Source organism: Spea bombifrons, chromosome 7, assembly GCF_027358695.1.
Source record: "Spea bombifrons isolate aSpeBom1 chromosome 7, aSpeBom1.2.pri, whole genome shotgun sequence".
In the NCBI taxonomy this organism is placed as follows: Eukaryota; Metazoa; Chordata; class Amphibia; order Anura; family Pelobatidae; genus Spea; species Spea bombifrons.
Window position 1 is genome coordinate 5,246,159 of NC_071093.1, and position 21,732 is coordinate 5,267,890.

Genomic DNA, 21,732 nt, shown 5'->3' on the forward strand with positions numbered 1-21,732 from the left:
AGCATTTGCATATATAGTGGTGTTGCCATGTCGACTCATGATTATATATACCATATGAACCAGACACTGACTGTGGTATAGCATGACACCTATCACTATATACTGAGCCAGGCAGTGACGGTGGTACAGCATAATGCCTATCACTCTATACTGAGACAGACATTGACGGTGGTGCAGCTTAAGTAATTTCATTATATATTGAGGCAAACATTACAGTGAAACAGCATAACTCCTATCACTATACACTGAGCCAGATACTACAGTGGAACAGCATAACACCTATCACTATAACTGAGCCAGATATTGATGGTGGTACAGCATAACCGCTATCTTTATATACTGAGCTAGACACTTATAGTAGTACAACATAACTATCATTATACACTGAGGCAGACATTGACAGTTGTGCAGCACAACTGCTATCATTATATACTGAAACACGCGCTGACAGTAGTACAACATAACTGTTTCCATTATATACTGAGGCACGCGCTGACGGTGGTACAACATAACTGTTATTATATACTGAGGCCCACATATGCCGGTGATACAGGATAACACCTATCACTTTATACTGAGCACACATTGACGGTGGGGCAGCGTAATCCATATCACTATACATTGAGCCTGACATTAACAATAATGCAGCATAACCCATATCACTATATACAAAGCCATTGATGTGGTGTAGGCCTACCACTTCAGTGTCTGGCTTAGTATATAGTGGTAGGGGTTATGCTGCATTATTGTAAATGTCTAGATCGATGTATAGTGATAGGGATTATGCTGTACTGCCCTCAACTGCAGATCAGGGGAAGACTGTGAGAGTCAGTACAGCCTTCCCTTCTTCTGACTGCACCGTGACATTGGGAGGTCCTCTCCCCGTAATCATCCCCAAAGTCCATTTGTCCCCTACATCACTAAACCACAACTCTCTTTTAATTACTCCCTGTAGTTCAGGTGTAGATCAAATAAACAACACATGGAAACAGCACGTGTAACTGAATAAGACATAAATATCCTGTATTTACAGGTATACATAAATAATGTATGGAAACAGCATTGCAGGTATAAATCAACAGAACACACAAACCCAGCATTGCAGGTATAGATCAACTGGAAATCACTCAGCACTGAAGGTATAGATCAAATAAACAACACATGGAAACAGCACCCCAGGTATTGATCAACTGAATAAGACATACAAATCCTGTATTTGCTGGTAAACATAAATAATGTATAGAAACATAGCATAGCAGATACAGACCAACACATTAACACACAAACCCAGCTTTGCAGGTATTGATCAATTGGAATTCACATAAAAACTCAGCATTAAAGTTATAGATAAAACACCCTAAATTACAGGCATAGATCACAGATTGCACACCCCAAAGCCAGCGTCCACATTGCCCACATAGAACCTGACCAGCACCCTGCGGTGGGGGTGCAAGGCCTCTGTCTCCCAGTTCTGCCACTGTACGGAACAGAATAGAGTGATGGGAGTTATGATGTACTTTAGAGCATAATTATAATGAAAAAGACATTGGAAATGGTACAGCATAACACCCATCACTCTCACACATTTACCAATCAACACTTACCAATCCACAGATTCCACACATACCAATCCACAGATTCCACACATACCACACATATACCAATCCACAGATTCCACACATACCAATCCACACATACCAATCCACAGATTCCACACATACCAATCCACACATACCAATCCACAGGTTCCACACATACCAATCCACATATACCAATCCACACATTCCACATATACCAATCCACACATATCAATCCACAGATTCCACACATACCAATCCACTCTCACTGTCACTCAGTCTTAATGAATGATTTCCTACCTTCTTTTCTACCTCTTTTCTTCTTACAGCAGTCTTCCTCTTCGCTCCTCTTCTTCTGTCTTCTTCCGGGTCAGAGGGCACTGTGGGCGCGGCTTCAGTGCCGCCGGGGTTTGTTGTCAGATCCCGGCGGCACTGAAGCCGCGCCCACAGTGCCCTCTGCACAGCAGCAGTTGCCGTGCGGATCGCAAGGGAGCAGTATCGGAGGTCTTTAACAGACCTCCGGCTCCCTTGAGTGATTTTAAGCCGGTTCAGGGGAACCGGCTTAAAATCACTCAAGGGAGCCGGAGGTCTGTTAAAGACCTCCGATACCGCTCTCTTGCTAGCCTGCTCCTCCAGCGGCGGACATTACTGTCCGTCTCTGGAGGGGTGCCGGGTGCCGGCAAGTTGGCACCCCCCTGATGAGCGGCACCCGGTGCGGACCGCCCCCCCCGCCAGGTACGCTACTGACAGCACCCCTTCGGAACTAAGAGACAAACGTTTATTGAAATGTGACCTGTTTTCTTCCTACCTTATGGTACCTAATTAAAAATTTAACACAAGGGTCCCATGGATCACATATTGTTTAGAACTGTATACAATAATGTAGGTCGTAATTGTCAAAAACTTGAACTTATTTCATCTTGTTCCAATAAACTTCTTTTACCCACAGATCTGGAGGTGGCCCTTGTTGTCAGCCATGGGATATTTTGGGTGACTTTCCCTGGTCAAACACCACACTGGGCTTGTGCTTTATGGCAATGGTAATGAAGCCCGTTCCTCCATAGACTTTCATTCGTCATAGTGTCCATTTGGGTGATAAAGACTGAGTCATTCTATAATTTCCTGCAGTCACTATGGTAAGGAGCCAGGGTGTTTGTCTTGTACATTGGGCTGAGATAATAGAGCGAGAACTCAAACAAACGGCTAATTTCGCAGCTGCCTCAAAAAATATTATGCAAAAACTATAAAAGTTAAAAAAAATAGCAGAATACTTTTGAAAACATATTTTCATCTGATACTGGTAATAAAAAAGTGATGAGACTACCCTTTAAAGAATTATATTATTTCATTCGACTTTTTATTAAATAGGATAGCAATCATTTGACTTCCAAATAGATCCACAACACTTTTTGGTAATGCATTAAACATCCCATTAACGCTATAAAATGTAAAAGATGGAATTCTTTTTCCTATTAAGTCTGATGATATATTATATTGTCAGACTAATTTCTTTTCAAAAATGTTTGTTCTGGTGGATAATATATTCATAAAATTATATTGTATGTAAAAACAGTTCATTAAAACTAAGCGATTTATAATTGCCTTTTACCATATCTAAAAGCATTTGGAATTTCTATCAGGTATACACAGCAAGACCGGGAATTATTAAAATATTCTATTCACGAGGTGTTCTAAACTTTCAATTTTTCACTCATTTTTCATTTAAGAGATAGTGTTTGGGAATTAAAGGGGATTTTTTCTTAGCAAGTAACTAAAAAAGGAGAACTCGAGTAGAATGCTAAAAGTTGGTTTAGAAAAAAAGTTTGTGAGTATGGTCATTAATATGTATCAGGTTTAAAAATTAAGAATAGTTGAAATATGAAAAAGATAAGAAACAACAAAAGAGGATTTAAATTTTCTGGTTTGTTAACCCTTTCTGGAGAGGAGACAAACAGGAAGACTTTGTGGATCCTACTTTTCTCAAATTGTATCAGTAACTAAATTTGTTTTTACTCACCTTTACTCACACATTCTCACTCTCTCACAATCTCATTCATCCTCTCTCATACTCTCATTCACACTCTCTCTTTCACTTTCTCAATGTGTCCCTCTCTTCTCCACTGACCACTTCTGTGTCCATGCCTTCTTTCCCACAATTCTTCTCTTGCTTTGTCCTGTTCTCCTGTCTTCGTTCTTCTGTCTTCTTTTATCGTCCACTTCTCCTCAGTATCAGTTCCATTAAACAGGCATCCGAAGCGCTACTGCAAAAGGGCAGAGCCTCAGTGTACACGCTCTCCCTAATTGGAGGAAAGGGAGGAAGTCTGTCCCCATGTAGCACGTTTTTGGCATTTTGCCCTTTTGTAGAAGTACTCCAAGAAGCCGGAATAACGCAGGTAGAAGAGGGGTAGACACTCCAAATTCGGTACTCTATGCTTATTTCATTTGGAGATTCCTCATCATTTTTGGACATTCGTATGAATAAACATTGGAAAATTGTTTTACAATTAAAATTGGTACGAATAAGAAAGCACAATTCTAGTTTTCTCTTCAATCTCCTGAATCAATTTATTATTTGAAAATGAAAAATTGGTGCTGGCAACATTGTCTGATCAGCGTTTCAAGGACAGAATACAATCTCTGCTTTTAACTAATGTAGATATATATCTTTGTAAGGAGATTGTGATAAGCAAAGTTCTACAAACTAGGCCTTAATTAATTGCATTCTTTTCCATCTTTTTAATGGTCACAATACTTCTTATATAACAGAAATTGCACACATTTCAGTAAAATTGCTTAAAAGCAAGCCAACAATATGATACTGATTAAATAGTTCTACCAATAAATTATTTTTCAGCTGGCCATTATAGATTGTGTTGAAGTGCCAAGATTGCAAATAATTAACTTTAAATGTGATATCCGTTATTTATATTTTATGACTGCTCTACGGAGGAATCTTTACGAAAATAAAAAATGAGTGATACATATCATTAATCTTGTTTGGAATCCAACTAATGCTTTCCGACATCTTGAGCTTACAAGTGTTTTAGCACCAAAAGTGTAACAATTACTTGGATTTTTTTATTAAACTCAATAAGTAACTAAACGTGCGATGAGAAAAAAATTCATCGTGTTGGCCAATGCTGGCCAACGTCTCTAGAGATTGAGGAGATCAACTTACAATACATAGTTGTGTCTGGCCGCATAGGGACGGTCTGATAGGGCCACAGGCTTATCTATTCCTATCTTGTGGTTTTGTGATTTAACCCATCTGTCTCTAGCAAATGCAGAAGGACTATAGCTGGGATGGAAAAAAGATATGGAGAGTCACAGGCTAATTACTTAGGGTACTGTAAAAATGATAGATAGGTGGAACAGCCTCATAGTATTGTTTTCTATGTCACCTTCAGCTTTTTGGCATAAACAACCTGAGTGCTAAGGATCGCATGGTGCACTGCCATGATAGCACTCTCTTTAATGGCAATGTGGGCCCCAGGCAAGTTTCGCGTAGCCGGCCCTCAATGCCCAGTCATATCTGCTGCCGGTAACCAGCTGTGATGACCCCTGGTCATAGTGAATCATTTTATATTGGGCCTGTGTTGAGGGGGCCCATTGGACATTTTCTATGGGCAGCTGCCTATCTTGCTCTTGTTCTCCAGTCATCTGGGCCGCTCCACCTACTCTACCCGATGTACTCGACGTAGAACTTTTAAACCTAAATGCAGAATTTGAACCCTGATTCCTAGTACTAGTGAATGTTCAAACCCTTCTCACAAAAAAATCCTGTAAGATTTTGTGTCATTCATATTTTTAGCGAGGAACACATAATAATCTTGTCACACAAAAGTGGAAACTGATAGGTTGTTTCCATGGAAACTGGAAAAGCTTTGTTTTATATGCTTAACATAACAGGGAATACAATTATTTAAGCAGCTAGTAGAGAACTAGTATTACATATATTATTCCTAATCCAATCGGCAAAAAATACTAATAAACTTCAGATATGTATTTTGATATAGCTTGGATTTAAAATAGAGTTGGAAAATCTGAAATAAAATTAAATTAAATACATATTATTCAACAAATTAACCAAGCATAGTTTCAGTTGGGTCCGTTATCCTAGAATATACAGTATACATGATGCTAATTGTATTTATTCAAGGACATGCGGTGCCCCAAGACACTTATTGAGTTATTTGACTCTTTGGCTTATATAATTCACTCAATGTTTTTACCCCAAGGTAAAACAGCATGATTGCTGAATAAAGTGATATATATATATAGTCCCTAGATTTTAGAGAATAATAATAATAATAATAATAACAACAACAACACTTATTATTGTTTTTATTTATATAGTAATAGTTGTTAGTTATATAGCACTTTACAATAATCCTATATGTAAAGATGGTAGTGTAAGAAAATATGAACCTGCCTCTGAAACCAATAAAAAAAGTGATTTTATAAAATGAGATGAAATCAAAATATTGTAAAAAGATTTCAAGAAGAAACACAAATATACTAAAAAAGCAAGAAAGTACCCTGCGGATATTGCTAAGAAACAATGTATGCTATCATTCGGATGTATACATTCTTCAGCATGTGGCAAGAAAACATTTTGCTACTGACAGAGACAGAATGTGGAGTTTGATTAGTGCCAAGAATCTTTACTTCCCAGCATCCTTAAAATATCATTTTGGACTCTTTCCCAGATATTACAACTTCTGAAACAGAAAAAAAACCGATGAGGCTTAAAGATCTAGGTGGAGCTGTAGTCGGCTTTACCTTAGTCTGCAACAATTGTAGCAAAGCCTTTTATGTGAAATCTCTAAGATGTCCATAACTGAAAATGAATTTATGATAGAGTAACAGAGTCAAAGTTCATCTACGAGTGCGACGAGTAAGATGAGTAGTCTTAGTTAACTTACCTCTTATTCTGCGTTACAGAGAGAGCATGAAATCTGCCCCATTTTGGGCCAAATGCCCGTTTCTCCTGCTATAAAGACTCAAGCCTCAATCAGCCGTTGGTCTCGTCTTAGACTCAGGAGCCATATGTCTATCCCATGCATGTTTAATCCCCTCACTGTATTAGCCTCTACCACTTATGAAGGGATGCTGTTCCATTTATTTACCATTGCCTCTTTAGATTTGTACGCCATCTTTTTAATTAAAACATATCGAACATGTGGATTGCTACACATTGTAGACACCATGATGTAATATAAAGACCACAATGAAAGTTCCATTGTAGGTAGAACATGTCTTTACAGTGACAGTGTCTCGATAGAGCTTTAATAAACATAGAACTTTGAAGGAACACATCACAGATTTCACATATCGAAAACTCATAATATAAAGATTTCAGTTAAAATGTGCACGTGGGAAATAAAATGTCAAGGAAAAGAGGTCAAGATCATTTATCGCACCAAACTGTCTATACCACAAAGCTTTCAATTAAATAAAGCCATAGAAAGCATATTTTAATTGAACCATAATGTATATCATTTTCAGTTATAGCTAATCTGTTATTTCACTATATTATAATTTTAAGGTATTTCTCCAAAGTCATTTACAACTCTATATTAAAGGATTTGAGAAACACATTCTTATCAAATGCAGCTCCGTCACTTATGTCTAAAAATCAAAATAAAACCATTTTTCCATCCCTTAATTTCATATGCGAAACACTTGTAATAATGGCTCAGAGATTTCCATGCAAGAACATGTGTCAATCAAAATCAATGTTTGGTGGCTATTAATGTATCTGAATATCAAACAAAAGAACAAACTAAAGTTACTTAGTTTATCCTAAAGGAAGAGACTATTTTTCATTTGTATTCCTCTTTAAAAAAAAAAAAAAAAAAAAAAGAAAAAGTTTAGAAAAAATAAAAAGATTTTTAAAATCGAGGAAACTTACCATTTTTCGCCTTGCACGACTTATTGTCTGACTGTATTAAATATCCCTCTATACAGCTGCATGTGTAAGAACCAGGAGTGTTTCTACATGTCTGACTGCAGGAGCCATACTCTGAACATTCATCCGTGTCTTTAGAAAATATAATAAAGGGAAATTAGTGATTTAGAACATAAAATAAAGATTAAAAACACAATGGAATTACATTAGGTTTTACCCAGTTACTTAGGCTGCAAGTAAGATATACTGTTGGTGCCTAGCAAGATGAGCGTGAGATCTGTAACTTCATGGAGTTGATTCAATAACTAGGCTAATCATTAGTATCTGATATACCCCATGCATCTAGCAACTTATGAGGTAAGGGGTAAACTTGTCCACATTGGTGACATTTGTCTTCTTTTCCTCCAACAAGGCATCCGAGTAAGAAGCACCATATCCCCTGGCTCTCTCACTTTGGCATATTCCTCCGAGCTTTGTAGATAAGGACCTAGTGGTGGGGTTCCAAAAACATTCATGCACCGGGTCTCCAACCACCTTGGCTCTCTAGTAGTTGAAAGGGTATAGTTTTACTACCTTCTGTATTACACGTCCCAATGCTCTACAAAAATGTTTGTTGAAAGAGGAAACCTCCCATGTTACTCTACATCTGCTGATCTGGTACCGAATAGTATCCAGGCTTTACTGTGACACCTCTCACCTATTTGAGACTTATTCACTAATACCCAGTTTTCACTTAGGTCATACGTTTCTATTGAAAACATGTGATTTGCCCTCACATCATGTGGTGTAGATGTCAAAATAGACAACCCAAAGATTGCAGAAGCTCAACAGCAGGAATTTCTTCCACCAGATTTTCCACGGTATGAAAAGTCTCCATTTTTAGAGTTGGGGGGGGGATTTTTTGCCAATCTCTAAAAATGAGCACCAAAAGAAAGCGTTCTGAAAAGTCTGAAAAATACTTTTGTCTTTTTTTTTTAGTCAATAAGAGTCTAAAACATACAAAAAGTCTACAAAATACATCCAATGTCCTTTTCAGATGATTGTGTTTTTCTTTCAATATCCTTGCTGCTGTTGGCTACAGATACTGGGAAAAAAATGTATTAACTCCCCTTTGAGTGTAATAATACATTTACAAAATATACATTTGCGTTAGTGTTGTAGGTTTAGGATTAAAATACCCTTGATTTGTCGAAAAACAAGAGTTACACTTAAAATTGGTTGTACGTGAGCTTTAAAATGTTCCGATAGGCGATAAACTAATGTGGTGAACGGGATCATTAGTTTTTCCCTTGCAGATTTCTCTGCTGGGTACTATGTGCCTGTTATGCAGCTATTTATAAAAACAGTAAAATCAATGGAGGCATTTTTATGGGCGCCGATGCATAGGTGCTGGATTTCAAGAGCGGACTGCAGTGTATTTTTCATTTCTGGATAACTATTGCAGTTATCATAAATAGTCAGAGGCACATCAAAGCTATGGAAATTACCATGCTCAATTTTCTCTAAAATTTGCAGAGGTGATGTCAAGGTAATCCATAGTAATACCATTCCAATTTCTCAATTTTGCGATGGAACATAAAGCCAACAAAACCTCCCCTCCCCCGCAAAAAAAAAATCCCCCAATATTTTAAGCACATTTTTGAAATAGAAAAAAGAAAATGTAATTGAAAACTCTTGCACGAGCAGAATCTTACCTACGCAGCTTTTGCCGTCTGATCCTACATGGTAGCCATCTTGGCAATAACATTCCGTGCCATTTCTCGTGATACCGCATTTATATTCGCAGTTCTTTTTTTGACACGAGGGTAATAATTCTGAAAAAAAAAAAAAAAAAAAAGAAGAATGTAACAATGATGTAGCTTTTAAAAAAAAAATAATAATAATAATATATATAAATATATATATATATATATATATATATATATATATATATATATATATATATATATATACATATACATACATACACACACACACACACACACTTGATACTCAATCAGCACGTTTGGTTAAAATTAGATTGCAAGTGGAAACCATTAAGGTTTACAATAAAAAAAAATAATAGAATTAAAAAGATACAAGAAATCAAGGAAATTCTATATTTACAAAATAAATAGACAACATTAAATAGAACAATATTTAACATTTTTAACACAATGTTCAGGTTATACAATGGTATTGACATCGGGGGTCATAGTAATATAGACTTAATTAGCATTACTATTTCAGTGTTCATTATATAGACCTTCGGCATGTTCACTTTTGAGGGTTCGGCAGCATTTTTGGGGAGACTTCAAATATTCTTTTTGAAAAACCTGTACACGCCAGTTGTGTTTCTTTCTCAATCACCCATAATTGATGAGTTTTCTATATTGATTATATGTCACCCAGACAAAAGTGACCTCATGTAAATCATGGTGAGGTCTTATCTCCGTTTCAATTGCATTGCTGTTCGAAGCTCCTTTACAAAAATCTTTGTTACATTTACATTTGTAGATAATAAAAAAATTGTTTCTCATTTCAAAGCGATAAAAAAAAAACAAAAAAAAACGAACCTTCACTTTGATCGTTGCTAATATTTTTTTATAAGACTGTCAAGCGCATAAAAGTTTTGCTCAAATATAAACTTTTTTCCCAACTTTATATTCTGAAATCACTTTGGGACATTTGAATTCGTAGCAATATAATCCTATTAAATTTTCATTATAGCAATTTCACAACAGCGGTAAACATTAATGTGGATTGTAACAGTTATGAATTAGATTCCTCTAGTGTTTTTTTATCATTTTTTTCACATTATTATTCAACATACATTTTTTCTTTGTTTAGTATCTTTTTTCAAATTTGTTCACGATAAAAGTATAGCATTAAACTCTATTGAAATGAAATTGCATTAAAAAACATAAGGTCATTTGTAGAAGATCTGATCCATTACCTCCATATCTGCTAAATCAATTGTCTGCTCTTCATTCGTAAAGAATTCTCTAGATTAAATGGAGATAAATAACCCAAAACAACCGAAAAAAATCAATACAAATAGAAAAAAAGGTGTTTTAATAAATAATCACCGGTGGGAATTAAATATCCACTTTCATATTTTTTAGCTTTTGTAGACGAGACACGGGGAACGAGTGATGGGACTTAGTGGCTACGTGTAAAAACGAGAACAAATATATTTGCGGTAAAAATAATTACTTTGAAATAAATTACAAACAAAAAATGGAAAGTGTTTGAATTATTTGGCTCTAAAACAAAGACAGTTTTAATTACTTTTGACACCCCCCCCCCAGTGGAATCACAGAAATGAATTGGAAGATATCAAGTTGTACGGTTTCCTCCCTTAATAATCCGTTTATAATTTTTGGTGATTCAGTCTAACAATCTAACAGCGGCAGGTGGACTGGAAAATAGCGAGTGAGAAAATAAATATTTATTTGGGGGGGTGGGTTAAAGTCATTTATTACGTCCTACGGGAACAATTTAACTTTCCCTGATTTATTTACGCTTTCAAAAACCGATACTTTATTATTTGTTAATGGAGTGACCAGGAATGCATTATGATAAATAACTATAAAAAATATAAAAAAGCCCACAGTTTAAGATAAGATATTTAAATTTAAGATAAGATATACCAATATAAATAAATCCACTAAATAGCAGGCATAAGTGGGTGGTCCTCTGAGGTTGTGGGTGGTCCCACTAATGACAGTAGGTGGTCCCGCTAACGGGACACACACCATTGTTGGAGGGAAAGTGGAGGGGGGGTGAGGCATGCCACAACGCTGGGGTTTCCCCATCGTGACCCGGAGACGGACATAAACATGTAGTGCGTGGCCGAGCATTTCCATGCGTACGTCATCAGGGGGCCGCTAGGCCGTAAAGCGCCAGGGCAGCCTCATCATCATCAGTCCGGCCATGGTCACATCATATTCTTTTGAGACAAAGAACAAGAGTACATCTCATGCACAAGAAATGTACTCCACTTTTACACCAGTAAATCAACAATATTTATTCTTCCTTTATAAGACTATATATTCGCTTTATGAACCGTGTGTCACTGTATGCTTAGCAGTGAATTCAAAATTTGCTCATTTCATATTAAATATGCTCCATGACTCACAATTTATTGCAGTAGAGTCGTTTCAGCTTCCACAGAAATAAAATCATTTCCAAGACAGATTTCTCTATTTCAAAATAACATACATACCAAAGGAGGAACAATGATGAGAGGCATTGATATTCAGGAAGGCATTACAGTCAAAGAATCCTTTGAAAACATAAGCTACAAAAGAAAGCCGCTACTGGTTCGTGCTATTGTAACATTTGTAGCACGAAAGCGCATTTCAGATCCTTACAATGATTGTTTTAGAGAATAGATACGTCTGGTGTTTTTTTATTTTTATAAATGCAGATGATGATATGATGACCCTATTGCAACTCTAGCAGCTATTAGTTAACAGTTAGTAGGTTTTTAAACATCTTACTTGAGAACAGATATAGGATTCTTTTGCATAAAAATTAAGTCATAACTGGTATTTCCATGGCCATCTTCAAGAGCATTTTAAGGTGAAATGAATTCTAGATAGATATAGGTCTTTTGTACTTTTTTTTCCCCCATTTCTTTACTTCCAGGGGATAGAAGATTCTATATCGGTTAAACTGTATCAACTGATCTAATCTCATGTTACTCTAGGAAACAGACAACAGGTGTTAGGAAAAAATGAAAGTTTATCTTGATTTATGTCCCTTTTTGACTGCTGTTTAAACATTTGGACCCCCATTTTATTTCTGTAATATTTACCTTTGTAGAAGGAAGGTGGCAGTTTAAGCCTAATAATCTATCTGATTTGCAAAAGGCAGTCCCCATGAAAAACATGCACTGGCCCAATTTAATATTAACTATTTATCCACCATTATAGTTTCTGTCTTCCTTGACTCTACATCAAAAAGTGACATAAATGACATCATGACTGATTAAATGCCATAAGTGTCATAGTAACAATAAGGCTTGTTATTTTGTTTCTCTTTATCTGTCCGCTTGCTTTATTATATGATTTATTTGTGAGAATAAAGAACTCATTTGCTACACCTATCTAGACTTTGCTACTTTGTTAATGGTTTCCCCCCAGGGATCCTATAACCTACTCACAAGCTTACATTGATTGAAAAACAGCAAGGAACGCTGCATGTATGCCGAAGTGGGTGATGCTGTCAAGCCAACTGTTATCGCAATGTTACAGACTCAGTGTTTTTGTTTCTAATAATCTTATGAATCCAGTAATGCTCCACCACAGATAAGAACCCAAGGAAGAGGATTACTCATGGAGGCAATGTCCATGTCCCTACTGTGCTTTATACTAACACCCTACTTCTTCCTTCTTCCAATGTTATAAGACGATAAATAGATTTCAACCTTCCATGTCTCTTACTTCCTTGTCCTTTGCCTCCGTCAACCTGGTCATTTCTAGTTTCAGATGTGATGTATGATTAGATAGATAGATAGATAGATACCTGGCCATTTCATTATTTGGTTAGCTGATATTATATAACACAGCTTAACTTGCTTTATTATTTTTCTCAATCTGTACATTTTCCCTTAAGGTAATTTCAACTGATTTAAAACTATTTTCTCAAGTAAGGTATGCAGCAAACACCTGATTTCTGGCAAACGGCAGATAAATTATACACACCAGCTGCGTAGCCATCTCTGACTTCTAAGGGAAAGCAATTATAACTGCCAAATGGATCCAAGCGACTAGAAGTAATTATGTCTTCCTTACCGTTGCGCCTTTGGTTATATACAAATATCATATCGTGTCCTTCCAATGGAAGAAAAAACGTTTTCAAAAGGCCATTAATGGTCCAAAGTATATACACTCCAGACTCTGTTACAGATATGATTGTTTGGTACCAACACCTTGTTTGAAAATTTTATTCAGAAAATATAAATTCTTAATACTTAATTTATCATGATTAGAACATCATCTCGATCTGTCTTCTTTCCATGCCCACAGATTGTGCTGCAGGATTTTCCATATCATTTTAATGTCATTCACAACCTTTTTCTGGTTCAGTTCATTGACATTAAAGGATATTTTGATTGATAGAATTAAACTACAAATTCACAAATGGTATAAATGTTTTTCATCCCAACTTTGGTTCTTGATTATTTTCCAAGAAAAAAAAATGATTGACATATAATAACGTTTTATTAAGGAATTAAATCACCTGTCTGAGACAATATATACAAATCAAATATAATGCAAAAATAGGGCAAGTAAGTGTCAGCTCTTTGCTAAAATGGGTTTATAGTTCCAAAAAAAATGATGCAATCAGTGATGTATCCTAACCTGTTACTCATCATCCAAGAAGTCGTCAACCAGTAGGTGTTGCTACAACATAGTCAAGATATGGTTCTTTGTGAACTATGAAACTATAGAACATATAATAAATAATAAAGGATATATTTTAAATATTTGTACTTTCTTCCAGCTACTGTGCTGCTAAATAAAGCACACTGGTGCCTACATGAAATATCATTATCAGACCCACAAGAATAGCAGCTAGAGGAGATTAAGAATAGTTTTTCCGTGCAACTAGGAACCAAAAAACCATCTTCACAACAAATTGGGCAACTTATTATTTATAAGTTTATCTCATTAAACAGGCTACATAGAAAGGGGGGAAAAAAGACTTCACTTTTCCGTGGAGGCTCAATAAACAGTAAAGATAAACTAGCATAAAAAAAGAAAATTCCAGGAAAAAAAATCAGAGGGAAAAGCCTGGTCGTAGAGGAAAATAATGAATATTATTTTATGGCAAAAAAATAAATCAATTCGCAAATACAGGAAAACAGCTTGTGCACATAAATTACACTGTACCAACTGCAATTAGAAACACCGGTAATTTGATACTTTCTAAATTTAATCCTTGTTTATATTTTTACCTGTTTTGTTCTTGTATTTTTAGATGTGTTTTTCCTTTTACCATCTCATTTTATAGAAACGCTATGGGTAGCTTATATAGTATCTAATCTTTGGTTTTTTTTTTTATGTTCTATATCTAACTCATATCTTTAGGGGGGGGGGGGTCTCACAGTTTTTAAAATGTTAAAATACACCATCATAGTCCCATAGTCCATACACCATAGTCCAGAAGCCTCCTTAGGCATTAAATATATTTAATGAGATTCACCTTTAATTCCATTAAAAACAATAACAACAAAAAAATTACACTGACTGAAAATACATTGTTGCATATAAAAAAAAAATAATATCCAAACTCAAATATGGAGTTATTTGCCTATTTTAACAACTGCCAATAACAAAATAAAGTAATATTTAAACCTGCAAAACAATTTCACATTTCATTCAGTCTTGGAAAATATCATAAAAAAAGCTAATATACCATACAAAACATATTTCTTTCCGAAAAAAAAGTCTCAAGATTGTCTTATAAAGGGAAAGCACAAAATAGAGTGACCCCTACGCTGTTTACGATTACATATCGGGTCAGCTGCTGTTAGTTTTCATCTCCAAGGCGATGAATTTCTATCGTGTTTCTGACTTGTGAAAGATAAAGGAAAGTTGAAATGACCGCAGTCATGGTAACCTCAATCGGAGGTGAGTGATTTTTTTTCCAAAAAAGTCAAGTGCACCGAGCATAAAAAAATGATGTCAGACCTTGCATTTGCCAGTAGATGCACGACAAAAGATGTCCTTATTATAAAACTATTCATTATATATTTATATAAAAAGAGTCTAACGTGCCCTTAAATGTGCAAGGATTCTTTGACAAGAGAAAAATATCCGGCGTGTAGCAATTTTTTCTTAAAGGGACACTTTAATGTCCCATACAGATTCATCAGAGGAAACTGCATACTACATAAATTAGTGTAAAAGCACCTACCTTATAGAGAAGCTGCAGCTCCAGAGCTGCAGCGTTACACCTCCTCCATGGGCCAATCCCTTTACTTATTGACAGCTTGAAGCAGCTAATTAGGGGTAGGGAAGCGCCCCCATTAAAAGAGGCAGGGACCCTCTCTGTGCGTGTGCCTCGGAAGGTTAGGCCCTCGACGTAATACTGGCTGATCCATCACTGGAGCTGACTGGCGGTAAGTAGTATATCAAGTAGCAGGAGATCTCCCGCACTGTAAATAGCTGGGAGGGTGAGGAACGAGGCAAATGGATATGGAGGGATTCTACAGAATCATCCCATGGATTTACAGTAGGAGTCAAATGGAAATAACGGGACCTCTCTGCTATTATATGAATGGAACGGCCCCTTTAATTTAGAGAGGCAACAGTACCCTGCCAAAGGCCGAGACCTTGTATAGTCTAGGATTATAGATACTTACAACATTTAAAGAGATAAGACCTAAATATGGGTCTGATTATATGTTTTCTCCTAATAAAAAATGCAAGCAACAAACCGTTCATCACGCAAGCAGTCTATATTGCGGAAATAAAACATGCAGTTTTAGTTTTTAATTTAAGAAAGGGGGTTGTTATATTTAACATGATGGGAAAAAATAGTGATTAGTCTAGTCACCAAGAAAGGAAGGACAATTTTAGTTTGTTTTTTTTTTTTTTTAACTTTCAGGCTAAAATGCTGTTTGTTGTCAATTCCTATATGCAATTGTTTTTCTTTTAAAAATATATATTTTTAATGCTACAAATTCAAGTTTTTTTCAAAAAAATCATATTGTACAGCTCTGCGGAATATGAAGGCGCCAAATAAAACAATAAATAAATACAGTATATATATATACTGTATTTTTAAATGATTTTACACTGCTTTTACCAACTGCACGGGGGAAATATACAACAGAAGCGGAGCTCTCTTCGGGTTAAATGGGAATACAGCCTAATGTATTCACGATTCACGGTCATGGCGAGGTTCTTACAGTTGATCATTTTAACCCATGCACTGTAAGCGAGGACAATTTATACATTAGAGGGAACAAGGTTTCACCTTGAGCGAAATGAAAACAGTTCTTTACAACAAGGGCAGCTGGAAAGTGGATTTAATTACGAGAAAAAGCAACGACAGCCATCTACAAGCAACATACAAAAGTGTATCAAGCGAAAAGTATCTTCCAACCTAAATACAACTATAGCCAAAGTATTTTATTTTTTGGGGCAAAAAGCACATAATTCTGGTGAATGTTGAAGTTAATGAATGGTGACTTTTTGCCAGCTATCCATGTGTAATTATATTTTTTTAATGTTACCCAATATTTTAGACCATTTCATGTTCCATAAACACAATACTTTCTTCCTTTATGTGCTTTTGTATATAATGCACATTTTCATTTATGTGTTTTGCTTATTTCTCAAAATATTTTTATGCTTATGTCATACATTATGCTTATGTCATACATTTTCCCATAGTTTTTTTTGTTTATATATATACACATACACACACAGATTAATAATTATAATATCACCGAACAATTGTTCAAATTACTTTTAAGAACACTGTAGCTGAGTGTTAGTCGCCAAGCAGGGCCAAGCAGGGCCCTTCTCATCTGTTGTTTCTGTAAGTCAAACTGTTATATTATATACTACTTGTTATGTCCTGTCTACCCATTGTACAGCGCTACAGAATTTGATGGCGCTATATAAAACAATACATAATAATATTAATTAATGGGAATTTTTGGCTGACCCGGAGTCTCTGGGTAAAGCATTGCTTCCCTGGGTCTCCGGGTCACTTTCCCCTTCCTCTAGGCAGTGAAGCAGTGTCAGCATACCTGGCTAGCCCCTCCCCAAGTGTTATAAGCTCCACCTCCATGCATGAATAATACCCTTCCATGCACACAGCCCCGCCCCACAGCAACACCTCTCCCAGTCTATTCCCTCCCCTTTATCTCCTATATCTCTTCTTCGCTACCTCTTTTATATAAATGAGAATAAGGTATGATTTTAGATACTCCGATCTTCATAGGGGGTTGGAATTTATTATATTTTACTTTGTTTATTAAATACTGAAATATCTTTATTCCCAACCCACTTTGTACTGCCATATTGGATTTCACGGTAGCACAAATGACGTTATTTTAATTTTCTGTTTGTTCATAAACGCATAAAGGATTTTCTGAAGCTTCATGAAATCATGATTCCATGAAAGCTCAATGCATCTTCATCCAAGAACATTTTGCTTAATCACAATATTTTCTAACTAACATTTTGATGTTTTTTATCCAAGTTTCAATGAAGTTTTTTCAGTTTTTCACATAGCGCTTGACTACAATCCAACACAGAGCAGCACTTATTAAAAAAGGAACATTTAATTGGGTAATTTTCTGCTTTAAAAGACTGTATCTTCAAAGGTGAATGTTTCCAAGAACACAGTCTACGATCACGCAGAACTAATTGCAATAATCTAACTTGTGTTTTTGCCGACATTAAACTCTAAAGTGCCAGACGTTCTTGTATTCGAACGCCTTAAAATGTTATTTTATTTCTAGCCTGATCTAGTAATATTTACGATGCAAATATATATTATTTATAATGGAAACGGCACCACCATTTTTTTTTTTTTTTAAAAAAAGCATCTTTTAAACAAAAAAACAAAATTCATCGAATTAAAATGACTTGCATTATTTATAAATCATGTTTCTACAAGATTAATAGCGGTTTTTATACAAAGCAAGTTTGATATTAAATCAGATTTTGTGACTTTATTTAAAAATAATCTCAGAAATTTATTTTTTTTTTCAAAAAATTAACAAAAATTACCATTAAAGCCCAAATGTCACTGTTTCGCAGAATTTTTGTTTGTCTTGGACATGCACAACTGTTTTTTTTATATTATAAATAAAGTAATAAGATACGAGCTCTAAAACAGTTGAGTGCGAACATACAGAAGACTAAACGAGTCAACCTGAGGAGTATCAGAGATTTAGTTCATGGCCAGTCGGGATTTTGTGAAATACGGAGATGCGCAGGACCAACATAACCATTAGCATTTGATGTCTGAGGCATCCTGACTTGTAACAAGATGTATTCTGTCGTCAATTTAACCTACTGTAAGGACTCAAAGAATCAAAGAACACATGTCAATTCAGGCAAAGAAAATACATCGCAGATTCCCAGCTTGTAGGAACATTGAAAGTTTAAACGCTACGAGTGCCTGTTCAGCACATACATACCCAGACTGAGGATGTTCTTTGGAAACGGTACACAGAACTCTAAAATTAATCTTTTCAAGAATTCCATCGACGTAAAATGTAAAGAACGAGGGAAGTGGTTTGAAAGCGAGCGCCTAAGTAAACACAAGGTTCTCAACCCACTCTGTACTGCCACATTTGATTTCGCTTCAAAGGGTCTTAGAGGTCAGCGGTACTTTTTTTTTTCCTATGTGGTTAAAACTAAACTTTGATTTCATAATGTACCTTGGCAAAGAGTTTGCCGGGGAAGTGGAAAAGTCAAGGAAGCCAAATGACACAGGGATGAAAGGGATGGGAAACTTATGGTCCTTGAATATTTTTTGGCAGTTTACCTGGAAATTATTGCGCATTCCTTAATAATTCCCCAACACAGACTTACAATTTGTTATGTAATATTAGTTATAAATGGGTATCTTACATTGAAAGACTAGGAATTAACACTAATGAGTTATATTTTAAATATGACCCCAGGCTTCATAGACTTGCTTTTCTGATCCACGTTATAACATTACAAAAGAAACCAGCTGTTTATTAAGAAAAATGTATTCATTCTCACTCTTATTCTCTCTCTCTCATTCTCTCGCTCTCTCTCTCTATGTTCATTTAGTATTAGCTTTATTTGCATATATATATTTGTTGTTTACTTCCGATTTAAAGTATCACAAGACCAAATATACGCAGTCTAATTTAAGCACAAAGAAAAAAAGGGAGTTATTTCTGTATGATTAACCTAAGAGATAGGTCAAAGACTTGTTCTTTCGTTTTATCTCCTGAACAAGAATACTGTAAATTAATGGAGGAGGTTTTGACAGCCAATAATAAAATGCAGGTACTTAAGAATGCCAGGTTCGTAGCGCTGGAATTTGATGGATGAATCCTTTCAACCTCACAATACACCTTTGTTATTATGAAGACATTATAAATTGCAAAATGGTTCTTTGTCTTTACTCAAGAGATGCCAATTCTACAAGAGCGGAGCTTCATTTATAACCGTAAACAGGAATTTGGACTATTACATTAGGTGTTAGCAAAAGAGGAATGATGCGCCGAGAATTTATTAGCACAGTCTACCTTGAACACATTTTTACCTCCAAAAATATAATGGAATTCAGGTCAATCGGAATCTTCCTTAAATCTTAATGTAGCTTCAAATCGTATCTATCAGCAGCTATGGCTTTGGAACTTGTTAGCCATCAATCTTATTATAGAAACTGATAAGTGATACTTATAAATTGATACATTTATAGATACTGTGGGAAAGAGTAAGAGCTGGAAAAGGATATTTTTACGAATACCTTTAACTTTATAAGTCATTAAAAAATTTAAAATTTTTGTTAGGTTTTTGTATTTTAAAATTGTAACTGTGTATGTTCCTTATCAAGAAGATTAAGATAATTATATTTATCACTTAAAAATTTGGGTGGAGTGCTGGGTGCTGTCGGCCTGTCTGACAATATTTAGTTCTCTACATAATAAATTATAAATGGGATTGATAACATTTAGCAGCTGTTCTCTTCCTTTGCGTTCTGGCTGTTTGGCAATTTAATCTATTTCCCTTATATATATAAATGAATATGCATTCTTAATGTTTGTCTTTTAACTTTATAGAGGACACCTTATTGTTTTCACCCCGGATATCTCTACACTCGGGCATCATTTTCTAAAAGGTTCTAGGTTACCCAATCTGGAATATCCATTCAGCGTTTTTTAGACCTAGGTCCCGCACTTGGTTTCTGTTGTCATATTTGTATTAATGTCTGATGCATTCTGAGGAGCACATCTGTATCTGGGTTCCAAGTAAAGTCATTGATGTCCTTTGACTTTTTGTCCTACAAGACCAAGCCTGGACTGGCCATCTGGCACACAAAGGCAAATACCTGGTGATAGTGCCCCATACCTACCCTTGCTGCAAGTACTGCCTCCCCCTCCCAGTGGCAGATTGAGTCCGGCAATGGGCAGTCGCTGGCTGGCCGGACATCAAAATGGCCACACATGCATCATTTAGTGGATGATGGTCTTAAAACGCCAGTGTGTTAATATTAACATGACATAAATGTAACATTTCTAAAGTGATTTGATTATCCTTTTACATCTACACTTTCCTGATAGAATTGACACTGCCTATGGCATCTTAATCCTATTGCTATGCCAGGTTCACTCTAATCGATGGCTCGCTCTGATTCCTAATGGTATTTCAGTGTTCTGTTTCCTACACATATATTTTCTTACAACCAATGACACCACAGATCGTTTATTTCCCATAATATTCTAATCCCATTATATATTGTAACCTTTTGCTAATTGGCATCTCGCTAACTGCTTTGCCCTCATTCCAAGCCCATACATGATACGACTGAACAACTAATCATAAATCATCTGTCGCTGCTGTGAAAATGCCTTTACCGACTTTCCTCTCTACTCCGAATGAATGTGAAATATTCATTCTCACATATAAATTGCTTAATTACCCCCCATCTCACTTTATATCTCGATACTCCCACCATTAATCCTTTGAGTTTGCTAATTAGTTAACATTCTTCTCATATCATCCCTTCGCATTCTGCACTCATTCTGTGTTATACGTTCAAGATTTGAAGTGTAACCGGGGGCCAGATTATGGCTGTCCCATGAGAAAGGTGACCTTCAAAACTGTCTAACCAAATTCTTGTGTTTTCTAAATAACCCGCATCATTAAATTAGCTAAGCGCTCAAAAAATGTTTGACGGCAAAAGTTACAATTTCAAGTTTTAGTAAATCGATTGGAAAAAACGCACAGACATAAAGTACGGGGTTTTGTTTTGGATGTGGAGATAAAATCCCATAGCAAACAATATAAAAAATATTTTATTTTTTAAGGAAGAAAATATTCCAGATATAAACAAAAAAAAAAAAATTAAGAAATAGAAGACGTCCCACTAGGGATCGATTTAAGTTTTTGGTTTTCGTTTCTTAGGTTTCTATGGGTTAAAAGTCATAACTAGATCCCTGCAATGTCAGGATATTTTAACGAGGTGAAGAAAAGTAAAGTTAGATCTTGAGGCTCGGTTGATACGGAGGCTAAAAGGCATAAA

At 35.7% G+C, this 21,732-nt stretch overlaps 1 protein-coding gene across 1 annotated transcript in view; it reads right to left on the bottom strand.

Annotated features, from left to right (window-relative positions):
* The window catches only part of LRP1B (LDL receptor related protein 1B), a 557,319-nt gene that overhangs the window by 323,939 nt on the left and 211,648 nt on the right, over nucleotides 1-21,732 (bottom strand). The window contains exons 4-5 of the mRNA XM_053471115.1: nucleotides 9,183-9,302; nucleotides 7,492-7,620 (exon numbers count right to left, since the gene is read on the bottom strand). Of these exons, the coding sequence (XP_053327090.1) occupies nucleotides 7,492-7,620; nucleotides 9,183-9,302 (249 nt within the window). The remainder of the gene's footprint in view (nucleotides 1-7,491; nucleotides 7,621-9,182; nucleotides 9,303-21,732) is intronic.